Source organism: Saccostrea echinata, unplaced genomic scaffold (assembly GCF_033153115.1).
Source record: "Saccostrea echinata isolate AGI-Se365-2 ecotype Australia unplaced genomic scaffold, CSIRO_AGI_Sech_v1 ptg000002l, whole genome shotgun sequence".
NCBI classification, from domain to species: Eukaryota; Metazoa; Mollusca; class Bivalvia; order Ostreida; family Ostreidae; genus Saccostrea; species Saccostrea echinata.
Genome location: NW_026889751.1, coordinates 25316461 through 25342160, shown reverse-complemented (window position 1 = coordinate 25342160; position 25700 = coordinate 25316461). Strand labels below are relative to the sequence as shown.

The 25700-nt window shown below is 34.7% G+C and overlaps 3 protein-coding genes across 4 annotated transcripts in view; 1 reads left to right on the top strand and 2 right to left on the bottom strand.

Annotated features, from left to right (window-relative positions):
- Positions 1-25700, bottom strand: part of LOC133175534 (large ribosomal subunit protein eL36-like) — a 415093-nt gene that overhangs the window by 112061 nt on the left and 277332 nt on the right. The window lies entirely within an intron of this gene.
- LOC133201954 (actin maturation protease-like) lies at positions 1428-21079 on the top strand. Its single transcript, XM_061337741.1, has 7 exons — positions 1428-1515; positions 4028-4254; positions 6014-6097; positions 6269-6387; positions 6919-7045; positions 19581-19651; positions 19988-21079. The coding sequence occupies exons 2-7, from the start codon at positions 4091-4093 to the stop codon at positions 20329-20331; spliced, it is 909 nt and encodes a 302-aa protein (XP_061193725.1). The 5' UTR covers positions 1428-1515; positions 4028-4090; the 3' UTR covers positions 20332-21079.
- On the bottom strand, positions 22847-25666 carry LOC133201944 (uncharacterized). Its single transcript, XM_061337734.1, has 4 exons — positions 25575-25666; positions 24411-24874; positions 23997-24196; positions 22847-23583 (listed from the first exon to the last, which is right to left on the bottom strand). Exons 2-4 carry the CDS (start codon positions 24862-24864, stop codon positions 23038-23040), a joined length of 1200 nt encoding a protein of 399 aa, XP_061193718.1. The 5' UTR covers positions 24865-24874; positions 25575-25666; the 3' UTR covers positions 22847-23037.

Sequence of the window (25700 nt, the reverse complement as noted above, 5' to 3'; positions counted from 1 at the left end):
AGGTTGTAACTTTATAATTAGTCTTCATAGGTGTAGCTACCCCACTCTCCCCTCTAACACACTGACAAATTTGTAGCAATCACGCAAAATTTCTTATCAGAATATTAATTTCGTTCTAGTCAAACCTATTATGCGAATATTAATCAGAAAGATGGCACGTACGAAAAGATTTTTGGGTCAGAAAGACTTTGCTGTGCTAATGTCAAAGACAGATAGAAAAAAAAGTCAAACATGCAAATTTTTTTCAGTGTCTTTAAATGTCATAAAAATTTCATATAACTATTTGAGAGAGCTATATATATGCAATTTTAAATTATAATAAATATCAATAAGTAAATTTAATGTTTATTTTCATATGCATCTTATATATGATGCCTGTCTTATAGAAGTTTAAAAAAAAAAAAAAAAAAAAAAAAATTTACGCCAGGCACCGCGATGTAGTATCGAAGGGGGGAGGGGGGTCCCCCCAACTTTCCTCTGAAAGGGCCTAAGCTCCCCTCCCATCTTTTTTTTTTTGCACTGTTGACAAATATCTCAGACTAATATGTATTAATTTTTTTTTCTTGTTGAGAATAATTAACCAAAAGTTGCCCCCCCCCCTTAGGATTTTCGAATTTAGACATTGAATTACTCCCTGTTTTTTTTTTAGCTTGTCAAAGGTTTCTCAGGTAAGTTGTCAATTCCCCCCCCCCCCCATATATTTTTTGGCATTAAGAATATGAAGCATATAGGTTTTTATTGTGAAAATCTACGACTGAGGAACGAATTCTCCGGTGACTTGTTTTCCTGCAATTGAAAGGAAAAAAACTACGTTCATGCTGATTTAACAAGAGTACAAATTCGCATATTTTAAATTTATTTATCTATTCAAAGAATTTTGATATACACATTTTAATATCAGGATTTCTTCCCATTTACATCTATACAAATTTAATGAAGCAATTATCCTAACCTAACCCCTAATCCTAACCTAGCTCTAACCCTAATTCTAACCCTAACATTTTCAACTCTAACTTTATCTAACATTAACACTTAAACCCTAAACTTACCATAACCTAACTCTATAAATCTAACCTTACCTCTAACCCTAGCCCTAACTCTATATACCATATTCTGACTCTATAACCTATAACCCTAACCTAACTCTAGTCCTAATCTAACCCTTGCCCTTATTAAAACCTTAACTCTAACCTAACCCTAACTCAATCAAACTCTAATCTAACTCTAACCCTAACCCTATCCCTCATATTATAATCGTAATCCCATAACCTTACCCTATAACTCTAATCTAAAGTAACGTCATTTTTTATATACCGGTATATATTCATCTATATAACTGAGTCATTCATCTGTATTTGTTTGCCTGAGAGAGAGAGATAGAGAGAGATCGCATTCATTAGGGGCAGATAACTCAGAAGTTATGCCAGCACTTGCCGACCTGTAAGCATGATAACTCAGATAAGCGGGCGTTATATCCCTGTTATAACTCAGGCAAGCTTCTGCGAAAGGTAAAAGGTAAGACCATGTATATTTTAGGAATCAGGAATTAAGGGTACACCTTTAAATTATTTTGACTGCAGCACAAGTCGCAGGATTTTTTACTGATTAATAACCTAGCTAAGAGATTAGTTCTTGTGGACATGGTATGCACTGAGCCAGTAAAGGGTTTAATTAGGATAAAACTAAAAAGATTATTGCTTAGATTTAAAATCACATGAGTATAAGGAATAAAAACTACAGCAATTCACAATTGTTCGTTTTGAACAGCTGAAAGAACAACAGCTGACAGTTCTATAAATAACATCGGAGTTCCAGATTTTCCTCATAGCACGGTGTAATCAATGTTTTATCGGGCTCATGCAATGTGTAAACACGGTAAGGTAGAATTGCTTGCTATTTTATTATGTAAATAGTAGACAGACAACGGTTCTTATTCTTTGTTATAAAATAATTTTATATAGATGTACGTCTTCGATAAAAAAATAAGTTCATTCTTTGAACGTGTGCCAGACAGCCAAATAACATGTACTGAATTTTTATCTCCGTGTCAATACCATAGACTTTAACCGTGGTGTACAAAATATATTCTGCATTTTTGGAACCAATTTATAAATTCGTGACAGACTTTTGATAACTTTCCTCTGAATTATATAAAGCAAATGACTCAGCTGCTACTCTCTTTGAAATAATTACAGGCAACAAGTTTAACAATGTATTTGGAAAAATCACGTACTATTGAGTTAGCTTGCAAAGAATTTCAGCTTTAATTATGCATTAGTAGAAAGCAGTAACCCCTATACCTACTGAATTATTTGTGTGCAGCTACTTAGGTGGAGCTAATCCCTTATTTTTTTTCTTTTCAGTGGATAATTCATATCATCTCATCCAGTAAAAAAAATTTGATTCAGGCCCATAGGAAGCAATTTCAGTTTGGGGGGCACAGCCATACATTTTCAGTTGGGGGCAGTATCAACTACCAAAAATTCCTTGACAAGCCAAAAAAAAAAAAAGAAGAAAAAAAAAGGTCATCAGACATTTTTATTGAGGGGGCACAAGCTAGAAGTAGCTAAATTTTCTATAGTCATCTATATATCAGCAAAATTATTGGGGGGGCACAGCCCCCCCCCCCCGTGCCCCCCCCCGGTTCCTACAGCCATGTGATTCAAAGTTTGTTGAAGTACACTTTTTCTACTATAAAGTTGTCAAAATACACCTCCAATGAAATAGTCAACATTTTTAGGTCACCTGAGTGACTCAGGTGACCCTTTTATACCTGTACCTGCCCATCACATGTGAAATCTTGAATCTCAGGCTCTGAAAGCTTTGTATTAATTTCAATTTTGTTCAATATGGAGCCTGTGGATATAAAAGGGGAACAGCTCCCTGACCCCCTGCAGCTGGGGCCTAAGGGGTGTGGCCGAAATAATCAAAGTTCATATGTAATCTTCAAAAACAGGAAAATTGTTTTTGAGAAACATTATGAAACAATATGTAACCCTCTACCTAGATTGTGAAAATTGTGTTTTTGAGCTCAAGATAGGGGCTAAGGAGAAAGTTATACATGTATTTAAAAACACACACAACTCTTCATCTTGTGGAGCTGTATCAGGCAGGCTGTTTACATGGTTTGAATGCGATAGATGAGCTGAAAGCTATTTTAACAAAATTTTGAAAAACTATGCCCTAGCTCCATAAGATTCAGACCCAAGGGAGGGGGGGGGGGGGTAAGTTGGTCATTTATTGAAGATTTATAATTATACTTCAGACTTATTCTGGAAATTGAGTAAGCAAACTGTGTACTGATATATATTAGGAGTAAGCTGTGAGTCATAAATTTACCTAACTTTGAAGTACAGAGTATATGTGACACGTTCCATATAATAAACGCTTAAGTAGGGGCCATGTTGATCATATATTTAAAATGCTGTATGTATATTACCATTAACAATTTTCTTTCCTCCTGAGCATTTGGAGACAGTTCTTATGTGATGTTAAACACAACGTTTATTATAAATTGTGAAAATCACATATCTCTCAATCCTCAGTTCCTAGAGTTGGACATTGCCGGATTAAACTCAGATATGATATGCAGGTTACCACCAAGGCCCAGGGGCCTCTTGTTAGTTCTAATTTTTTTAGGAATCGCTATACAGACAAATTAATTATATAGATAAATAAAGCTTTACAATATGATGTAAAATCAGCCTTCCATCCAATTCAATTTAAATTGAACGAGCAGTCTATCTACTGTGAAATCTAATATTTTTATGGGGTCAAATTTTCGAGGTAAGTTGAAGAAAAAATATTGGTTTTGGGGGATTTGATTTCGATGCTGGGGAAGTGTTGAGTAGTTATGCATTTGACATTTTACATTTTGAGGTGGACATGAATTCGTGGGTCTCTTCATACCTAATGAAAACCACGAAAATTAAATCACCACAAAAAATTAGTTATTTCACAGTATTAATCTAAGTCTCTCTGCTGTTTGATGAATGGTTCTGTTCACAATTTGTTTTTTTTTATCCAGGTCTCTAACTGCCATGCATATGACACAGCTATAGCAAAATCAGTGGCCATTTGAACCACAAGAATGTTTACCCCCTGTGGGGCCCCACCACCCCCACCTCCTCCTGCAAAAGTTTGTTCACTAACCAGCATCAATCTAAAGAACATCTCGGGGGCAGTGTTAATGGTGCCACAGGAGCCAACTAATCACAGTAAAGAACATCTCAGGAGGAACATCAAAGCGACTATGTATGTGTTTGATTGTTTTTGCTGTTAATTTTTACTTACCCATATGTAAATGGTATAGTGTAACAGGGTTTTCTTATGGTGTTAAAGAAGAACTCCTGCGTCTAAGGTTCGATCATTTTATTTTGTCATGTTGAATAAATAAATACATCAATAAAGCCCTGAAAATATCAATAACAAATTATAAGTATTTAGAAAACAAACAACCATATTACATTTATAATGATATTCATGAATTTAGGCATGAATTACTTTATAATAATCGATCATAAAAGTATTACACATTATACTGAGCATTGAAATAAATACATGGAAAAGTAAGAGTTATTTCCCTTACATCGACGTCTTGAAAACGAGAATATAAATCGAACTATTCAAAATAGAACTATTACAAATAAAATGAATAGTTCACAAATCTATTTGCAATAATATATACACAATAAATAGAAAATAATTGTAGGTATACCTGATTGTGGATCAAGGCTCAAACAATGGCCACCCGATAAAAATAACGGGTCTTGATATATAGACTCCTATTAAACAATAATTATATTCTATATACACTTCTGCATAATTGATATTTTATTTACATACTCAAAGAATTTATACTTTAAGCTTCATTTAATAATGATAAAGTTGAACTCAGTATATCTTCACAAAATTACATTAAAAATCAAAGACGATGAATTATCGGAAAGTATAGAATAAGAATTAGTAAAGATAAAAGAAATAGAAGTCAACTTACAGTCTCTGTCCTGAGGTCTCGTCTCAAAATTAATATTGTATATCATGATGACCAAAAATACTCATCTCACTTTCTCAATGGTCTATAGATGTCTGACCGATACACAAAGAGATCGGCGGGAAAACGTCCCTAACCAATCGCAAGCTTGGATATTAAAACTGACCAATAACATTATATACCCTCAGGATAAGTAAGAACTTCTAGAACATAAGTAAAGATTAAAACCAAATGAAGTTGTAATATTTTATTAATTTTATTAACGGTGAGCGCAAAACTCCGTGAAAACGAAATGCTGCGCGATGCTAAAAATAAAATATATACACGTGAATATTAAGTCACTGAACTATATAATATAATATTCACTTAATAAAATAAATTAAAATATCACTCTATCACATAGTTTTTAGTATTTTGATAACAAAATGATAAGACAACTGCAGGGTACACATATGCTCCGTGTTTCCCTATTATACTTTTGGGAAAGATCTGATAACTTAAATTTGATGAATTTTTCAGAAACCCCAAGATTTTAAGGTGGCTACCATAATAAATTACTGATCGAATTTATCATTATATACAGAAAATACATATAATATATGTGCTTTTTTAAATGGGATTCATATCTTATCATATTGAATGGCCTGATTGTTCAGAGCACTTTGTTGTCAACATGGTGAAATTATTATCTTAAAAAAAATATATAGCACAAGTATGTGGACGTGCTGCTAATGCTATTTAATGATTGTACAAAATAATCTATTTGCAATACACTAAAATAGGGAAAAAAATGCTTGTACAATATTTCCTGCTCTCACATATCTTAGAAGATAACACTGCAAGACTTGAGTGGAGAGGATTGAAAAATCTAATCATAAACCACTTGCTTTTTGCATGTCATTAATATTCATCTTCCTGAGATTATAGACCTAATGGCAAATGAAAAATGAGACAGTTTATTACAATTAGTTATGACATTTCTTGACACATAATATATTATGGTTTTTTTTTTCTTTCCAGAGAGAAGGATATTCCAAATTTGTCTTCCAAAATCATTGTGTCTTCCAATAACATTGTCCATCCAATACTTCAAGATGGGCCATGGTAATAACTTGTGTTTTACCAAGATGTATAAAAATAAAATATGATATGGTATTGGGGTTTGTTAGTAGACTAGAAATTGGTCAGTGAATCAGTACCTTTAAAATTTTTTCTTTCATATCTGTGAAACAAAAGAGCATGCATGCTGTATACATGTACTGGTCTGTTTTATAGCTGCGGAGTTGTTGCCCTTGCCATGGCAGCTCAAATGTTGAAGAAAGAGATGGCAGCCACACAGATCCTGGAGTTCAGCCAAAAGAAAGGATTATCATTGCAAGGAGAACTCTTCTCAGGTAGGCTGTTATCATTTTTTTAAATTTGAAAAAATAAAAACAAACAGATCAGTGTTGTTATCTATGATATGCTTCTAGATACCTGTCATTGTTAATATGATCACCATGGTTTATGATTGCATGAATATGATTTTTGTCAAAGTTGTTGTGTTTTTCTTTTCCCTCACCTTTGAAACTGCTTTGCAAAATTAATTAACGAACTTTGCTTTTATCTGTTTTGCTGACTTGGAATTTTAAGAAAAGAAAATTTTGGCCTTAGATTCAAGATTTGGAACTTTTAAAGTCACATTGCATGACTACAGTAATAGGGATTCAATTTTTACAATGTTTGGGTTAAGACTCAAATTCACACATAGGAGCATTTTGTTACCCATGCTTAGTTCATTTTCCAGGATGAGACATTTATCTTTCAAATCCATAGGAACATACATGTAGGGGAATTTCAATACTCATGTTTATTTAATTTCACATTCAAGTATTTATTTCATCATACATGTACTACTAGATAAATTTAACTGAATGTCATTGCAGCATATGATATGGCCAAGTTAGCAGAGGAAATTCTGGATTGTACAGCCACTGTTCTGGATATGAAGGACTCTGGGTCCAGGAAGAGTCTCCTGGGACATATAGCCAACAATCATCCCGTCCTAGTTCCGCATCCTTTATGGAGGATACAATACCTTATAACTATTTTTTGTGATAATCCAATTTCCGCTTTGTTTCTGAGCATTTTTAGCTCTACTGGTTAGAGACCAGAAGAGCTTATGTGATAGTAAGGTGTCCGTTGTCTGTCTGTAATGTCTCCGAATCAACTATGTATGAGTTAACTTTTTGTTTTGTTTGTTAGAAGAGTTACTTCCCGTAGTTTTGGCACGGTCATACTAAAATACGCCTGCCGACGCCTGCCAGGGGAAAATACGCCTGCCGAAAAAATCTATACGCCTGCCGTGTTATTTATTGACGAAATTTATATTTTATTAGATATATTACTTTAATAGACCATTTATTTGATGTTTTACCAAACAAAAATAATTTTAAAAGAATAATTTGGAGTTTTTATTCGTATTCTAGTATGCATACACCGTAGAGCACGCCTGCCGAGAAAATCTATACACCCGCGGTGTTGTTTCACTAATTACGTATTATTTTATATAATGTATTACTTTAATTAAGTATTTTGTTGACATTTAACTAAAACAAAACAAACAAAAAAAAAAGAAAGAAAGAAATATTTGGTTTAATAAAATCTACACAAGAGTTTGCAGTAGTATTAAAGGAGATAACTCTTACTTCACAATACTTATATATGAATAATATTTTCCGTTCGTCTTAGAAGACTAAGAATTACTTTTATATACGATGTAGTTGATGTATGTAAAACAAATGATTTTTTTAAAGTTAAATATATGATTTTATATAATTTTGAAATTTACGTATATGTCCAAGAGCACACCTGCCGAGAAAAACGTTCATGGTGTTTACTTTTATAGATTATATCATTACGCATAAAGTTAACATTTGATAAATAATGAAAATGGAAAAATAAGATATATGTTTGATTCATTTATTAATCTACATCAAAGTATATAGTAATATCAAATTTAAAAGAGATAACCTTTAATTGGCCATAAGAAATATTTTATTCCAGTAGCCTGAACGTATATTTTCAGTAATTCAGCATGTTCAGTGCTCTAATAATAAAATACACAAATCTTGCGAGATCAGAATTATTTTATTCATACAAGTGTATGTGAAAAAAATAGTAAACTATATTGTACCACACACACACACACACACACACACAATGAATATGTTCGATTTTTATAGAATATGCATTAATTAGACTAAAAGTTTTCACATCACAGTCCTACAATATGGTTTTCTGTTAAAGTTTGGTTGATTCAAATTAGTCTGAACATCTAGTTATGAGATCGTGACATTGTAAATACATGCTGAATTTCTTTTCACGTTTCTGGTTCTCGTTTCTGTCCCCCCCCCCCCCCCAAAAAAAAAAAAAGAAACGAATCATAAACAAGGAAAGTTTCGGAAACCATTTATGAAGATATAATGTAAATTGATTCACGTTACAGATTGTGTAACCAATACAACAATCTCTACAATACTAATCTGAAGAAGAAAAAAACCACAATTAATTATTTACAGAGGCGTATTATCGTTTGCATGTGTGTGTGTGTGTGGGGGGGGTCCTCATTCTTTTGGTAAAAACATATGCTGGGGGAGGGGCCTGAAATGAAAATTTTCATACTAAACATAATAGTCAAAACAATATTCTTTGGTAAAAAGAAGCATAAAGAAATGGACTGTGTAGATATGTTTGGTGACAATGTTGTCTTTTCTGCAAAGGATGCGTTTTATAGACATGATTCATTTACATATTTTAGCTATATTAGCACGCAATAAAATTCAATAAGCTTGGTATAAATTTTGTTGAAATAAACCTACAATAGTTTCAGATATAGATTTAAAAAAAAAAAAAAAAAACAAGGATTTTTATACCCGAGCACTGTTTACGACCGCGTCGAAAAAAATTGATTTCAAAATTTTTAAAAATTTTATATTTGTTCTTCAATATATGTACGTCAGGTAGTTATTATTAAAAATTTTTATTGATCTATATTGATTTTGTTACTGGATTAAATACATTCTCAGTCAGGTCAGAAATGCAGTATTCGGATGTAAATCGGCGATCTTTTCAATAGTTTTCAAAACATGCAAGTGTATTAGTTCCATCCATTTTTCTTAAAATTCATTTATTTAACTTAATATGTAAAATTTTACTAATTCTGATTTTGTGGTTCATTACTCCATCATGGAGTGTGTATAGCGCACGTGCAAAACTTCACAGTTTGTCATGTACCTAATTATGCAATACCACATAATATTACGCACTTGTAGGGTATACATGAAGATCGATAATTTAGTTTCAATGAGATTTGCAGTCTGTGTATACACAGTAAACATAAATTCAGACATCCATATCATTTCAGACAAATTTAACAATCTTCATATACTTTAACAAAGATACTGTAACATTTGTGTACTTAGTCTTTTGCCATTTTTCATCATATATGTATGAATATTTAATACTACAAATATATAATATTTGGAACTTTCGAGGGATATTTTTTCTAATTAAAATAAATGAATACAATCGATTATTTTCAACATCTTGCAATCTACTTTAGACCATTAATTTTTCGATAAAACAAAATGAATTAGACAAAAACAGTTGTCTCTCTTAAAAATTTAACTTCCGTAACCGTAATTCAGGATCTTTTTTAAAGGTATATTTTTTTTTTATTATTTTGGAAGCGAAATGCGTCATACTTTTGATTAACATCTTAAAACAAACGTTATTCATAAATATCGTCAAGATTTTTAACTTTTATTGCTGGAAATTAACTTCCGTAACGATTTACTTCCGTAACGATATTTTTCACGAAATTTTAACTGATCGGATTCATGCAATACTTCATGAATCAAATTTAGCGTTCTATACTAAACATCAGAAAACAAAATTTGGTCAAAATCAGCTTTATTTAAAAAAATAATAAGACTTGTTCAAGCATTAACTTCCGTAACATTCCTTAAAATCAATGGTATGTTGAAATTGTTGTAAAAAGTTAACGATAGCCGATTTGTGGATAATTTTTTTTTAAGTTAACTGATATGTTCTTTAGAGAATTATGACGTTGATTTTGCTATTTTTTTTTTCTTCATGTTTTATACCCTGAATTGAACCTTTTATAGTTAAAGATATTTCAAATACATGTACATGTTGTTTTTCTTATTCATTTCGTCTATTTCCTTCTCTGCTAGACATATAGATAATTGTATAGGAAAAGCCTAAATTATTACATTTCTCTTACCTGTAAAATTTTGTATTTATTTAAATATAACTTTGTTGCATATAACCTGAAATAATAATTATACATTAATGATAAAAAGGACAACATTGAATATTTCAGATTCTGATTCAAAACGACTACCCGTAAAACGCATAGTTTTTACTGACATGTGTACATGTGCTCTTGAGCCTTCGTAATTCTGTAAACGAATATAAAATCAAATACCTTAAGTTTTTTTTTATTAAAAAGAGGAAAAAAAGAAAGAAAAACACGAGGCACGTGATCTATACACAGCAGTTCCTATTGTTAAGCAAGAGTTATCTCCTTTAATATTGCAAACTTTCGTATCAAACGCTTATTGAATCAAAATAAATAAAATTATTTTTTTAAATTAATGCTGGTCAAATGTTAACCAAATACTTTATAAAAGTAATATATCAAATATTGTATAATAAGAAATTACAGAGACAACACCGCGGGCGTTTAGATTTTCTCGGCAGGCGTGCTCTACGGAGTATGCAAACTTTAAAACGAATTAAAACTTCAAACTGTGCTTTTTAAATTATTTTTGTTTGGTAAAACATCAACTACATGGTCTGTAAAAGTAATATATCTAACAAAATACAAATTAATTCGATAAATAACACGGCAGGCGTATAGATTTTCTCGGCAGGCGTATTTTCCTCTGGCAGGCGTCGGCAGGCGTATTTTAGTATTACCCGTTTTGGCAAGCGCCATATTTGTACATGTGCAAAAGTGTTACTAGATTTTGTGACTTTGTAGCCCTATAGCGTAAGTACACTTTCATAAGTTATAAACATAAGATCTTAATATTCATGTGTTAGGATGCAAACCTTTATTGTCAAATATTTCAGTAATTTAAAGCATTATCTACACATGGTTAACATGACCTGGTTTTTTGTGTAAGGCTAAGCACGTGGTTTGTGTTCAAATCATTTTCTGAGATTTATACAATCTAGTCACTATGTTATACTTGTATATGTGAATTTGTAAGGATAATTTGTTGATTTCTTGCTGAGTTATTATTACATGCCAGTTTTATTGCTTATAAGTTGATTGCTGTTAAAAGAAAAAAGTATGGAAACCCGGTTTGGTCATAAATGTAGCATAATAGAGTCAATGTTTTAAGTCGATCATTTTGTATGTAATTTCTTATAACCTTTTTTGTAATTTACAGTCTTTTACTACGTTGATGCTGAATAAAAACAATGAGTCAGTACAGTAAAAGAGCTAGGACTGCGTAGGCAGTCATGGAGAACCAGGGCGGTTCAACCACACCACACAAATCTCCTCTAACAGATCAGCGTTCTCAGAGATCTACTAGACAGTTGACAGCGGCAGGGAGGCAAATGTATGAACAGCATGTGAATAAATTCTGTGACAAACTACGAAAGCTTAGAAAGAAACTAGAAAATGAAATGAAATACTCGTACAATGAACTTACAACTGGAAAGACAGAAATCCTGGTAATTTTGAAAGAAAGTGTACTGAAACTTACTCAGGACTACCATAACATTAGTGAAGAGTTTCTGAATTTTCTTGTAAGAACAAATACTGAGGACAGCAGAAGAGAAAAAGCTGCACAAGAGGTAGTCATATCCTCCTTGGAACAGAAAGTAGAAAGTATCCTCCAGGAAATTGACACAATCATGGAACAACAGGATACAGATACAAAGTATTCACCAGATTCAAAATCCAAACTCTCTCATGACCTGAAAGACAATGCGTCTCTTAAAGGCACAGCAAGATCTGTGAGTGGAAGGTCAAGATCAAGCAGGTCATCAGCATCTAGAAGTACGACTTCCAGAAGTACAACTTCCATGTTATTGGAACAGAGGGTAAAAGCAGAGGCAGCCAAAGCAAGACTGCAATTTGTACAGAAAGCTTCAGAATTAAAGAAAGAGCAAGCAAGGCTTGATGAACAGGAGAAAAAGTCTAAGGCAGAGACCCTCAGGAAAAAAGCAGAGTTAGAGACAGAGTTAGAGTGTCTGGACGCACAAAAGGAATTAGCAACAGCCCAAGCAGAGTTACGAGCAATGGAGGAAGACAATGGAGACATAGACAATTTAACTAGAACATCTATTTCTAATATTGACTCCTCAGAACGAACAAGAAAATTCATTGAAGAAGTTAACCTGTTAAGGAATTTGGAGTCGGTTCCAGCAACAGAAAATGTAGAATACACCCAACCGAAAGTTTCAGCAGCAAACAATACTGCTACTCACTCTCCAATTTGTGAACCATCATTTTCATTGAATCCTGAGGCTCGACCCTTTGAATCACAGAAAGACAACCTAGTCAATCTAGCAAGCTTTATGTTGAAAAAGGATCTGATGCTTACAAGACTTGTTAATTTTGATGACAAGCCAGAGAACTTTCTAGCATGGAAGGCAAGTTTCAAATCTGTGGTTCAGGATGCATTAGTTACACCTCTCGAAGAATTAGACTTATTGATCAGATGGCTCGGCCCTGAGTCCAAGGAACATGCTAAAAGCATCAGAGCAGCAACAGTAGGGAATCCCTCTCAAGGATGCCAGACCTTATGGGCTAGATTAGAGGAAAGATACGGTTCACCGGAATTAGTTGAAACAGTATTAAAGTCCAAACTTGCAAGCTTCCAGCGACTCAGTGCAAGTGAACCTAGACGACTGTATGAACTCTCAGATATCTTAAGTGAAATATTTGCCTTAAAAGAAAACCCAAGGTACAGCCAACTTTTCAGTTACTTTGACACATCAGTGGGAGTGCTTCCAATAGTACAAAAGTTAACGCCCAGTTTGCAAAACAAATGGACTTCTAAAGCTTCAAAGTATAAGCTGACTCATGGGGTCCCATACCCTCCATTTAGTGTCTTCTGTGACTTTGTAAAGGAAGTTTCAACCATGATGAATGATCCTGGCCTACAAGTAGCTCCAACTTTCGCCAAAGAAAATCGAGACCCGAAAACCCCAAGATTCAACCAGCATAACTTCAAACCAGTAAAATCTGTGACTGTTAAGAAGACTGATTTTAAAGAGTCAACAAGAGACCATAAGGTGACACAGAAGAGATGCCCTATTCACGATGCTGAGCACACATTAAACCAGTGTAGGGCATTCAAGAAAAAATCCATTCGTGATCGTAAACAATACCTGCGAGAGCACAACTTGTGCTATAGATGTTGTGAATCGGACACACACACATTCAAAGCCTGTCACGCAGAAGTGAAATGTGAGGATTGTGGAAGTGTGCAGCATCCCACTGCTCTTCATCCGCCTGAGAGCTCTCAGGGCCAGAGACAGCATGGCGGGGAGGAAGGTAATATTCTCACGAAATGTACAGCTGTGTGTGGAGAACAGTTTTCTGGACGTTCATGTGCAAAGGCCGTCTTGGTAGATGTGTATCCGAAGGGAAAACCTTCAAAACGTCTGCGCCTTTATGCTCTTGTTGACGACCAGAGTAATACAACACTTGGAAGATCTGAGCTGTTCGACTATATGGATGTTCCCAATAGTCAAATTCATTCATTTACGCTTACCTCATGTGCTGGACGCATTCACTCAAGCGGTCGCAGAGCCTCTGATTTGATGATAGCTGCAGTCGATGGATCCATTGTAATGGAACTTCCTACTATTACAGAGTGCAATGAGATTCCAGATGAGCGACACGAGATACCGACTCCAGAAGTCGTCAAACACCACCCGCATCTTAGGGATCTATCATTACCTCCACTTGACACAGATGCCAAAATACTTTTACTGATTGGTAGAGACTTGATACAAGCACATCATATACATGATCAGCGAGTAGGACCTAAGGACTCACCCTTTGCACAGAAGTTGAGTCTTGGTTGGGTAGTGATAGGAGATGTGTGCCTTGGCAGATTACACAAGCCACAAGGTGTCACTGTCTACAAAACTACAGTGATTGAAGATGGCCGTCAGTCCATTTTCAAACCATGTCAAAACAGTTTCCGCCTGACAGAGGGCATTGTGCCACACCAGGATGTGGTAAAGAAAGACATTTTCCAAATATCAGCGGACGATGACCAAGTTGGCCTCTCTGTAGATGATCGTCAATTCCTGCAGATCATGGAAGAAGGTTTTGAGAAAGATTCCAGTGGAAAGTGGAAAGCTCCATTACCGTTTAGAAAACCAAGGCCAGTCTTGGAAAACAACCGACTTCAAGCTTTGAAGAGGGCCCACATGTTGGATGCTAGTCTTGAGAGGAACTCAGTGAAAAAAGAACATCTTGTGACTTTCATGAGAGGACTCATAGACAGTGGTGCAATGGAGGTGGCTCCGCCTTTGCCTGCAGGGAAAGAATGCTTTTACTTACCTCTCTTTGGAGTTTATCACCCGCGGAAGCCTGACAAAATACGCGGTGTATTTGATTCGTCCGTTAAATACAAGGGCCTATCCCTCAATGGAGTAATGCTATCAGGACCAAACCTGACCAATGAACTACTGGGAGTCCTTATGCGCTTCCGTATGAACAGAGTGGCTTTTATGGCAGATGTAGAACAGATGTTTTATTCATTCCTGGTCCGAGAGGACCATAGAGATTTTCTACGTTTCTTCTGGCACAGAAACAATGAACCGTGTGAAGATTTAATCGAATACCGAATGCGGGTGCATGTGTTTGGGAATACACCCTCGCCGGCGGTAGCAACATATGGCTTACGCAAGACAGTTGAAAAAGCGGAAGTTGAGGTACAGAATTATGTTACCCGAAATTTTTATGTTGATGACGGGCTCATGTCTGTGGGATCAAGTGACGAAGCCATAAATCTGCTTCGAAAAACGCAACAAGTGCTGAAGGACGAAGCCAAGATCAGACTTCACAAGATAGCGTCGAACAGCGTTGAAGTAATGGAGGCTTTTCCCGCGGAAGATTTAGAAAAGAATCTGAAGTCGCTCGACATTGCGGCTGATGAGTTACCGATCCAACAGAGCCTTGGCTTAGCATGGGACATCAATTCAGATAGTTTGAATTTCAGTGCACGCATCCCAGAAAAACCGTTTACAAAAAGAGGTCTTCTGTCCATAATTAACAGTTTATTTGATCCTCTTGGGTTTATCGCACCTATAGTCATACATGGTAGGATACTTTACAGGGAGATATGTGAGGACAATGATGACTGGGACGAACCTCTACCCAATGATCGTGAAGAAGAATGGACTACATGGAAGCAATCTCTACATGCCTTGGAGAATCTGCGCATTCCGAGGATGTATACTCCAGTGTCCTTGAGTTCTGCTTCCTCAAGCAAAGTTCATGTTTACTCAGACGCCTCCGAAAAGGCAATTTCTGCGGTTGTGTACTTACAGACAATTGATGATTTAGGTGAAGTCAATATTGGATTTGTCATTGGGAAGTCGAGAATAGCACCTAAACAAGGAAATACTATTCCACGCCTTGAGCTTTGTGCTGCTCTTCTAGCCACGGAACTAGCTCAGACAGTATTCCAACAGCTTGACTTAAATCAAGATTCTGCAAAATACTATACAGACAGCAGGGTCGTTTTAGGATACCTACATAACCGATCTCGTCGATTCTACAATTATGTCAGCAACCGGATCAACATGATACACAGGCGATCTAAACCAGAGCAGTGGACCTTTGTTTCCACACAGGACAATCCAGCTGACATTGGAACTAGGTGTTACACATCTGTTGAGGACATGTCTCAAAGCGATTGGCTCAGAGGACCGATACAACTGAGGTCTGTAGAGAAGGTAGAGGACAAAAGCTTCCCCTTAGTCAATCCAGATGCAGATACAGAAATACGACCCATAGTTTGTGTCAAGAAAACAGAGGTGAAGGAACATTTAGTGGATAGATTTGAGAAGTTCTCCTCTTGGACAAGATTGGTGAATGCAGTCTCATATCTAAAGAGATTTTGCAGAAGAAAAGCTGAGTTTTCTTTGCACAGTATTGAAGATACTCAGGAAGCAGAACGTTTCATTATCAGGGAGACTCAGAGATTCTGGTATGGAGATGATATGAAGTGTTTACAGGAGAAGAAACCACTTCCCTTGAAAAGCAATATCATTGCTCTTCATCCTTTTGTAGATAATAAAGGAATTTTACGTGTTGGTGGACGTCTAAACAAAGCACCCTTCACTATAGATGAAAGAAATCCTGTCATTCTTCCAGGAAAATCCCACATTGCCAGACTTCTCATTACTCATCTGCACGAGAAAGTGTATCATCAGGGTAGACTCATCACGGAAGGTACAGTGAGATCCAATGGCTTTTGGATTATCGGATGTAAGCGCCTTGTTAATTCCATCTTGTACAAATGTGTAGTGTGCAGGAAACTTAGAGGGAAGTTAGAATTTCAACAGATGGCGGACTTACCACCTGACCGAGTTACATCTGGACCTCCATTCAGTTCAGTAGGGGTCGATGTATTTGGGCCGTGGCCAGTAGTGGCACGACGAACTAGAGGGGGCCTTTCCCACAGCAAAAGATGGGCTGTGCTTTTTACTTGTATGAAAACAAGAGCAATACACATTGAGATCATTGAGGAGATGAGCAGCTCATCATTTATTAATGCCTTACGCCGATTCATCTCTATTCGTGGACCTTTGAAGGAAATCCGTTCCGATAGAGGAACCAACTTCTTAGGAGCCCTTGATGACATAAAGGCAGAAGCTGTCTACACTGAAAAGGGACCTATTTACAATTATCTTCTTGAGAATAGGATAACTTGGACTTTCAACCCCCCACATGCGTCACACCAGGGCGGAACCTGGGAAAGGATGATTGGAGTGTCACGAAAAATACTGAACTCAATGTTACTAAATGCGAACACAAAACAACTCACTCATGAAGTCTTGTGCACATTTATGTGCGAAGTTTGTGCCATTGTAAATTCAAGACCCATTTGCTCAATATCATCTGATCCAGAAAATCCACAGATTATCAGCCCTTCGATGTTACTTACTCAGAAGGAATTTCCTGATATTCATCCTGTTAGCTCATCTGACATGAAGGAAATATACAGGAAACAGTGGAAACATGTGCAGTGCTTGTCGGATATCTTCTGGAAGCATTGGAGGAATGGTTACCTCCAGCAACTCCAAGTGCGACGTAAGTGGCAGACTGAACGTCCTGATGTAAAGGTTGGTGATGTTGTTCTTTTGCGCGACAAAGAAGCCCACCGTGGACAGTGGCCACTTGGACTGATTGTGAATGTCTTTAAAAGTGAGTGTGACCACAGAGTAAGAACAGTTGAGGTGCGCATTATCAAGGATGGTAAGCCAACAACATATATCCGCCCTATTACAGAACTTGTTATCTTGATTGACTAAGACAAACATTTGAAAACGTTGCTTGAGAATGTCTTTGTAAATTGTAATATCTTTCAGACATTAGGCGGGGAGTGTAATGTCTCCGAATCAACTATGTATGAGTTAACTTTTTGTTTTGTTTGTTAGAAGAGTTACTTCCCGTAGTTTTGGCAAGCGCCATATTTGTACATGTGCAAAAGTGTTACTAGATTTTGTGACTTTGTAGCCCTATAGCGTAAGTACACTTTCATAAGTTATAAACATAAGATCTTAATATTCATGTGTTAGGATGCAAACCTTTATTGTCAAATATTTCAGTAATTTAAAGCATTATCTACACATGGTTAACATGACCTGGTTTTTTGTGTAAGGCTAAGCACGTGGTTTGTGTTCAAATCATTTTCTGAGATTTATACAATCTAGTCACTATGTTATACTTGTATATGTGAATTTGTAAGGATAATTTGTTGATTTCTTGCTGAGTTATTATTACATGCCAGTTTTATTGCTTATAAGTTGATTGCTGTTAAAAGAAAAAAGTATGGAAACCCGGTTTGGTCATAAATGTAGCATAATAGAGTCAATGTTTTAAGTCGATCATTTTGTATGTAATTTCTTATAACCTTTTTTGTAATTTACAGTCTTTTACTACGTTGATGCTGAATAAAAACAATGAGTCAGTACACTGTCCGTGTGTCTGTCTAGCTATCCATCTGTCTGTAAACAATTTTTCAAAATGCTACTCCTCCTACTGTAACAGTTTTGGTCAGATTTCAATAACTTGGCACACAAGTAGACTACACTTTAAATAGATTCATAATTCTTTGCATTGGTTTTTGATTTCAATGAACGATGTTGCCATGGTTACTTAGAATAGAAATTTCTGTGAAATACTTTCAAAATGCTACTCCACCTACAGTTTTGGTCTGATTTTAATATAACTTTGCACACAAGCAGACTTTAGTAAGATACATATTTATTTGTATTGGTTTTTGATTTCGATGAATGGTATTGCCATGGTCACTAAAATTAGAAATTTCTATGAAATACTTTTAAAACACTAGTCCTCCTACAGTTTTAATCTGATTTTAATATTACTTTGCACACAAGTAGACTACACCAAGATACAAAATTCTTTTTATTGGTTTTTGATTTCAATGAACGGTGATGCCATGTGTACTAAAAATAGATACTTCTGTGAAATACATGTACTTTAAAAACACTAATCCTCCTACAGTTTTGGTCTGATTTCAATGTAACTTGGCACAAATGTAGATTACACTGAGATACATAATTCTTTGTGTCAATTTTTGATTTTGGTGAAGTATTGGCATGGTTACTAAAAATTGAAATTTCTGTGAAATACTTGCAAAAGGCTACTCCTCCTACTGTTTTAGTCTGATTGCATTTTGCCACAAAAAGAGACTAAATCAAGGACCTTTATTCTATTTATTGCTGTTGCAAAGTTTCAAGACCAAGTGCTACTTTTCTCTTCCTTTGTTTATGTACAAACCAGTAGAGCTACAGTCTTGTCAGAGACTTCTGGTTAGATTGCTTAAAATGAATTCCCATAAAATTGTTTCCAATTGTGTACCATATAGATTACACAGAAAACTATAAGAAATTACTGGGAAATTTCAAAAATAGGACTAAATATTAGAAAAATATTTTTGCAAACTTTGGGATAGGCAGAAAAGCTTACATCTGAAAGAACATTTACCCCAGCCTGTATAGTCCATTATTTTGTACTACATTGTAACTTGGCATTAGATATGATGGTTGGCATTAGATATGATGGAGACAAATATAATGGGTCAGTATTATTTTTTTTTAACTGCATGGGTATTAGATATGGTGGAGACAAATATAATGGGCCAGAATTATTTTGTATTAACTGGGCATCAGATACATGTATGATGGAGACAAATATAATGGGTCAGAATTATTTTGTATTAACTGGGCATTAGATATGATGGAGACAAATATAATGGGTCAGAATTATTTTGTATTAACTGGGCATTAGATATGATGGAGACAAAAATAATGGACCCTGTTTGAAGAATGGCAATAAAGCTCACTGGGCTGTACTCACAGGTAACTTATATTTTAATGATAGTATAGTGTATTATATTCATTGACTGAAATATAATAGTTGTGGGCAATGCCAATATGGCCCATGCACATTTTTTTCTCTTGTTGCGCATTATTGCATCTGTTGTCTATATAGGCCGATTTTAAATTACATGGGATTGGTTGGCCCTAATCCCACACTACTAGTATACCTTTTTTTTGAAAGGTATTTTTGCTTTTAACTTCCATGCATTTCACCAATTCTACTAAAAAAAATAGAAGCTTGAAATTATTTTTCAGCGATCTCTACAAACAAGTACAGAGTAGAAATTCAACTTCCAATTTGTATATTTTTGATAGGGTTCCTTTTTTCACTTGAAAGAACTTTACTGCCTGACGATGTAGGAATGGTAGAGGATGCTGAATTATCTCCTTTGTATGAAATACAGCCAGAGGAAGCCTTCACACTTCAGAATTTCCTTGTTTCATCACCAGAAGTTTTTGTGTATGGCATGCAGGGCAAAAGTCAGAACATTGGTGTCTGGTCACTGGACAAAGTGCTGGAGAGTAATGCAAATTTGCGGGAGGTGGATCCAAACAGAGAAGCTGAGGTGGAACAGTACATTATACCTCAAGAGGGAATCCAGATGGTTTTGTGCAATAAAGTTGTGATTTTATGCAACCAGAATCTAAACAGTTCTTAACAGGATGTACTTATTTTTTGTTTTACAAATCATATTTAAATATTTGAATTCCTTAAAGTTAATTTTTTTTGTTTTATTTATGAGTGTTATACATGCATTTACAATTTGAAGGCCTGTAGTTTTGCCAGTATTTTCCTAATAATTTTGCCAGTATATACTTTAGAAATAGAAACCAAAGCTAATTTACAGCAGGCTACCTCAATAATTTTTTAGTATTAATAGAAAACAAATCATAATTATGGTCATTCAGTCCCCAAAAAAGTAATTTTTTCAGTTTTTTTTTTCATGATTGTATGTATTCTGTAAAGTTGTGATGGAGTTCAAATGATTCCTTAAAGATTGTACTTATTTTTGCTTTGACACTTTTGAATTCACTTAAATTTAATATTTTTGTTTTTAATATGATTTATATATATGCATTTACTACTTAATTCTTGTAGGCCTGTAGGAACCAGGAAGGGAGACAGGGGTGTTAGCAATAATTTTACCAGTATATACTTAAGTATGGAACTAAAGCTAAGTTATAGTTAGCTACCTCAATAAATTTTCATGATCAGTATTTACAATAGAAAGCAAAGCTTATGTCTGATGGTTTTTAGGACTCAGGTCCTCCATTTCAAAAAAATGAAACTGCTTCCTTCAGGCCTGTTTTGACAATCATGTATCAATGATAAATGTATCAATGATCTGTGACAATAAATTTTTGGATTGTTAATAAAAAAAAAGTTTGCATTTTTTGCTGCTAAAACTTTTTGTGTGTACAGTCAAACCTTGTTATCTCCAACTTGATGGGACCAAGAAAAAACTTCGAGATATCTGAGATTCGAGGGTAAAATACAAGAAATACGTGGTTAGGACTTCTCAATCACTTCGACTTGTCCATGGTATTTGAGATATCCGTGTTTGAGATACTGAAGTTCCACTGTATTTGAATCCTCAGATTTGGTTCATGTTATAATCATTTCTTACTCACTAGATCATCATGTATGTCTGGAATCATTAGACTAATATATATTCTGTAAACCTGTGCAAGAAATATATCCACAAGTTTTGCAACCTTCATTTATTGGTAAAATTATTTCTTGCTGGATTATTTTAAGCTCACCAGAGCCAAAGGCTTGAGCTTTTCTGTTTAATATTTGTCCATTGTGCATTGTCTTTGTCGTTTTCACAATTTCATCTTTTTCTCCAGAACCACTGGGCCAATTTCAACCAAACTTGCCACAAAGTATCCTTGGGTGAAGGGAATTCAAGTTTGTTCACATTTAGGGCCACACCCTCTTTCAAGGGGAGAGAATTTAGAACTAGTGTAAATTTAATGACATCTTTTAAAAATCTTTTGAAGAATGACTTGGCCAGAAAAGCTGAAATTTACGTGAAAGCTTCATTAAAGATCGAGTTTAAATTCACATTTGTTCAAACCATGATCCCTGTGCATAGGGCCAGGACACAACAGGGAATCAAAGTTATACACAGGACTATATAGGAAATAAATTTAGCATTTACTAATTGATTTTATACTGATGAATAACAAATAAACCTCATTATCTGAAACTAAATGGGATTGGAAAAAAATTGACATATCTGAAGATTTCAGATACTGCATGAGGTTAAAAAATACATAAAGAAAAGTTGGTTGGGGCTTTTAATAACTCACTCTGACATATCCATGGTGTGTGGGAAATTGAAGATCGAGAAATTGAAGTTCAAATATAATCTCAAAGAAGATTGATGATAAACATGTTTGTGCATAGATATTTATTTGATAAAAGTGTGTTAAAAGACACAATAATAAACTCTGTAAATAATGTTTCACTAAAGTGAAGCTAAGAAAAACAATAAATATATTCTAAAATTTGGCTAAATAGCACTTTTAACTGGCAATATTTTCTTTAAAAACTCAATTAATGAGATTATAATTATAGCAACAATGAGTCTTTCAAAACAACAACTATCGTTCAATATCTCTTAACATCCTTGTACATGTACATAATTGTAATATCTTGAAATTATCTTCTTTCGAGATTGAACTGTGATGACTTGCAGTGATAACATATAAATAATTTTGAATTCTTTGTTATAATACAAAACTAGCATTGTCAAATACCAACGTGACAGGATAGTGCATTAACCTGTCAAGTATAATCAAGAGAATAGGTAATGCAAATAAGACATGAATGATTTTCTATCTTCTTTCCGCATATTTATCCTTGTATACCTGATATATACCTTAACACTGGATATCTGTCCAAGAAATGGACATATTACTATACACCTTTTTACTGATTATGAAAACAATAGCACTCACAAAATAAAATAACTCGCTTTTATTCTTTAATTGCTGAAGACCATTGAAATGGTCTTCATCAAAAGAGCACCTATGAATTTATATTCTCCTGATTTTATTTTTAGGAGTCAACTGCGATATTAAGTATATATATACTCACGTAAAATAAGGAAAAGGCAGTATTCCAATGTTACAGTGAATCTCATCGTCGCAGGCCACAGGTTTTGTGTCCATTCTATTGTATGTGGAAATAGAATGGACACAAAACCTGTGGCTTGAGACAATGCAGTGAATCTATTACTAATCATGTCAGTTTGCATTGACAATAGATACACTATATTCTTGCCTCTTTAAATATTCTTAGGCGTAAATTACATAAATGTATATACCGTTCTAAATAAAAACAACTGGAGGTTAATTCATGTTTGCCTTGAGTGTGAAAGAGGTTTGATGAATCGGTGTATAAAATCAGCTTCAGACATAGTATGGTACACGACTGACTCTGTATTGTGATGTTTAAAGTGATCAGCTGTGAAGTTGGCACTAGTAACCATAACCTCTGCTCCTCCCTTTCCATCCGTACAACCAATAAATTTTGCGTGGAATGTAGATAGAGGATATACAATGCTGTTGTACACTTTGTACTCGATGACGGGCTGCTGTTTACCTGGGAAATGATTCTGAGCATTTCTCTTGACATCGGAGATTTTTTCTGTATAGTTACATTTGATGCGTACAAAGAAAGCTTCAATGTTTGCTGTAGTGAAGTTTTTGAGGACAAGGTCACAAATGTCAATCATTCTCTCGGTGTCAAGGAAGGGCGTGGCTAAGTAAACATGGCAGTCGGGGTTGGACAGCCAATGAGAAAGCAGAGATTTCCAGAGTTTGTAAATATAGGTGGGGCCATCTTTAATTACTGGTGTTCCAAGGTGTGTCAGTTGTCTTTTTAACACATCTTCAGTCCACTAGAATGAAAAATACATGTATATGTATACAATGTAAATATTTGAACATTTATGCATTAAGAATCAAAAATGTAGTATTTGCAGATATAAAGTGTTTTAATTTTAAAGTAAAAGGTAATAATAAAACTCAGACTTATTTATTGATTTTGGAATAAAGAATGCACATTTAGATTTGCAATCACAAAATATATGACACAGAATTTAAAATTTTATCACACAATTCTGAAGTGGATACAGATTAAGTTATATATGAACCTGAATGGTTGCTATATTAATGCAGTATTTTGGTTTATTTTTTGTTGTCTTTAGCATTAACAATGTGTTATATTCTGGTTTTTGGGTTTTTTTTTTTTTTTTTGTTAATTGGCATGGTAATATATATGACTGGATAAGGACATTTGTGAAATTCTCACAAGGTCAAGTGATAGAAGTTCCATGTCATCAGTGAGGTCCTCAAGAGTTGCCTCCTCTTTGTCAGAACTCTTCTTTTCCTCTGTCACCTGGTCTCTTGTGGGATTTATCTCTTCATTTGCATAAGCAATTTCTAGAGGTGGCATATTGTCCAGGGTCAAGGCCTTTTCTTCTAGATCTCTCTGTTTGTGAAGTATTTTTTCTACAAATTACATATGCAATAATGTAATGATTATTACAAACATATTATGTAAAGATTATTTTGGTACCCAATATGTCTGCTTTGGAAAGTTGCATTAATTATTCTAGCTTTATATATATGAAGAGTGAAGAGGGGATTTGAAGGATCAACTAATTTGGATTAAGATATCATGAAGAGTTGATTGAAGAAAAATTAAAATTTACTACAACTCTACCTTTTTCTTCTGCATCTTTTTTCATGAGTTCATTCCACTTCCTTTCATGCTCCAAATATCCATCAGACACTGGCTGGGGCTCCATTGGGGGCATATCATAAGCATCCATAACCTTGGAAAATCTCTTCAGAAACCAGTCCAAGACAAAACTGCCCTGAACTGTTAGAGTACCAGTGGTCATGTAGACAGTGATGGAGACATCGTCCACTCTTAACATGACTTTGTAATGTCCGTTTTTATCATACAGTTTTCTGTAAGGGTATCTTTGGACTGGATAGTTGTTTGGATGCTGTAAAACGTTCATCCAAAATGTTCCAAGAAGAATTGAACCCTGTTTCCCCCTCCTCTTTACCACAATTACTGATGGAGTTGATAAATCTAAATACACTGATTCTGCAGTTTTTGACTTCACAAAATCTTCTAATCTGGTTTCCATGACTGCTTTACCACCCATTATGATTTATCTATTAAAAAATACAATGAGACTGAGGAATAAATTTTGAAAAATTCTGAAAAAAATTCTACATACCATCAAACCTCGTTATCTTGAACTCAATGGGACCAAGAAAAAGTTCGAGATAATTGTGAGGATTTAAGATATCGAGGGTAAAATACTTAAAGAATAAGTGTTTGGGACTTCCAAATCACTTCGACATACCATGGTATTTGAGATATCAGTGTATGAGATACCGAAGTTCAACTGTATATTAACAGGTTGCTAAAAATCAAGTTCTCAACTGGGATTCAAACCTGGCAAGAGCCTCTGGTGCAACGTACCACTGAGATTTTGAGACCTGATTCATACTGACATATATTTACACACCTGTTTACCCACTATCATTTTTTAGGAATGTACCTTACAGCATTTCCTGTATATAAGTACAAATAAAGAACAATCTTTAGTTGAATAAGATCACAATATAGTTACACATGCATTTTTGGGCATACGCCTACAATGCCTTGTCATTCAATATACTTTAGTATAAAATTATGTTTGTATACATTACTACTAAATTTTCTTATCAGTCATTTACTAGCTTCAGTAACAGAAGGCAGAATTCGGACAGAATTTCCTTATCAAATTTCCGTTGCTAATATAAACACAACATTGCATTACGGTTTTTCGTCTTAAATTGAAAATATTTACAATAATTTTACTATTACCTTTCAGGAAACGTTGACTTTAGAGAATTTACGAGGAAACTCTGAATGAAAATGTTTTTTATTAATAATTTTGGATAGAAATTGCCAAATCAGAAATGTCCTGCTGCATTATTTATACAAATGAGA

Excerpts from the sequence above, each read along its gene's own strand:
- LOC133201954 (XM_061337741.1), top strand. The coding sequence starts at position 4,091 with ATGTTTACCCCCTGTGGGGCCCCACCACCCCCACCTCCTCCTGCAAAA. Across the intron at positions 7,046-19,580 it reads AATCATCCCGTCCTAGTTCC|ATATGATGGAGACAAAAATA; the intron begins GCATCCTTTATG and ends ACTGGGCATTAG. Across the intron at positions 19,652-19,987 it reads TCACTGGGCTGTACTCACAG|GGTTCCTTTTTTCACTTGAA; the intron begins GTAACTTATATT and ends TATTTTTGATAG.
- LOC133201944 (XM_061337734.1), bottom strand. The coding sequence starts at position 24,864 with ATGGGTGGTAAAGCAGTCATGGAAACCAGATTAGAAGATTTTGTGAAG. Across the intron at positions 24,197-24,410 it reads AAAAGATGCAGAAGAAAAAG|AAAAAATACTTCACAAACAG; the intron begins GTAGAGTTGTAG and ends TGTAATTTGTAG. Across the intron at positions 23,584-23,996 it reads AACTTCTATCACTTGACCTT|TGGACTGAAGATGTGTTAAA; the intron begins GTGAGAATTTCA and ends TTTTCATTCTAG.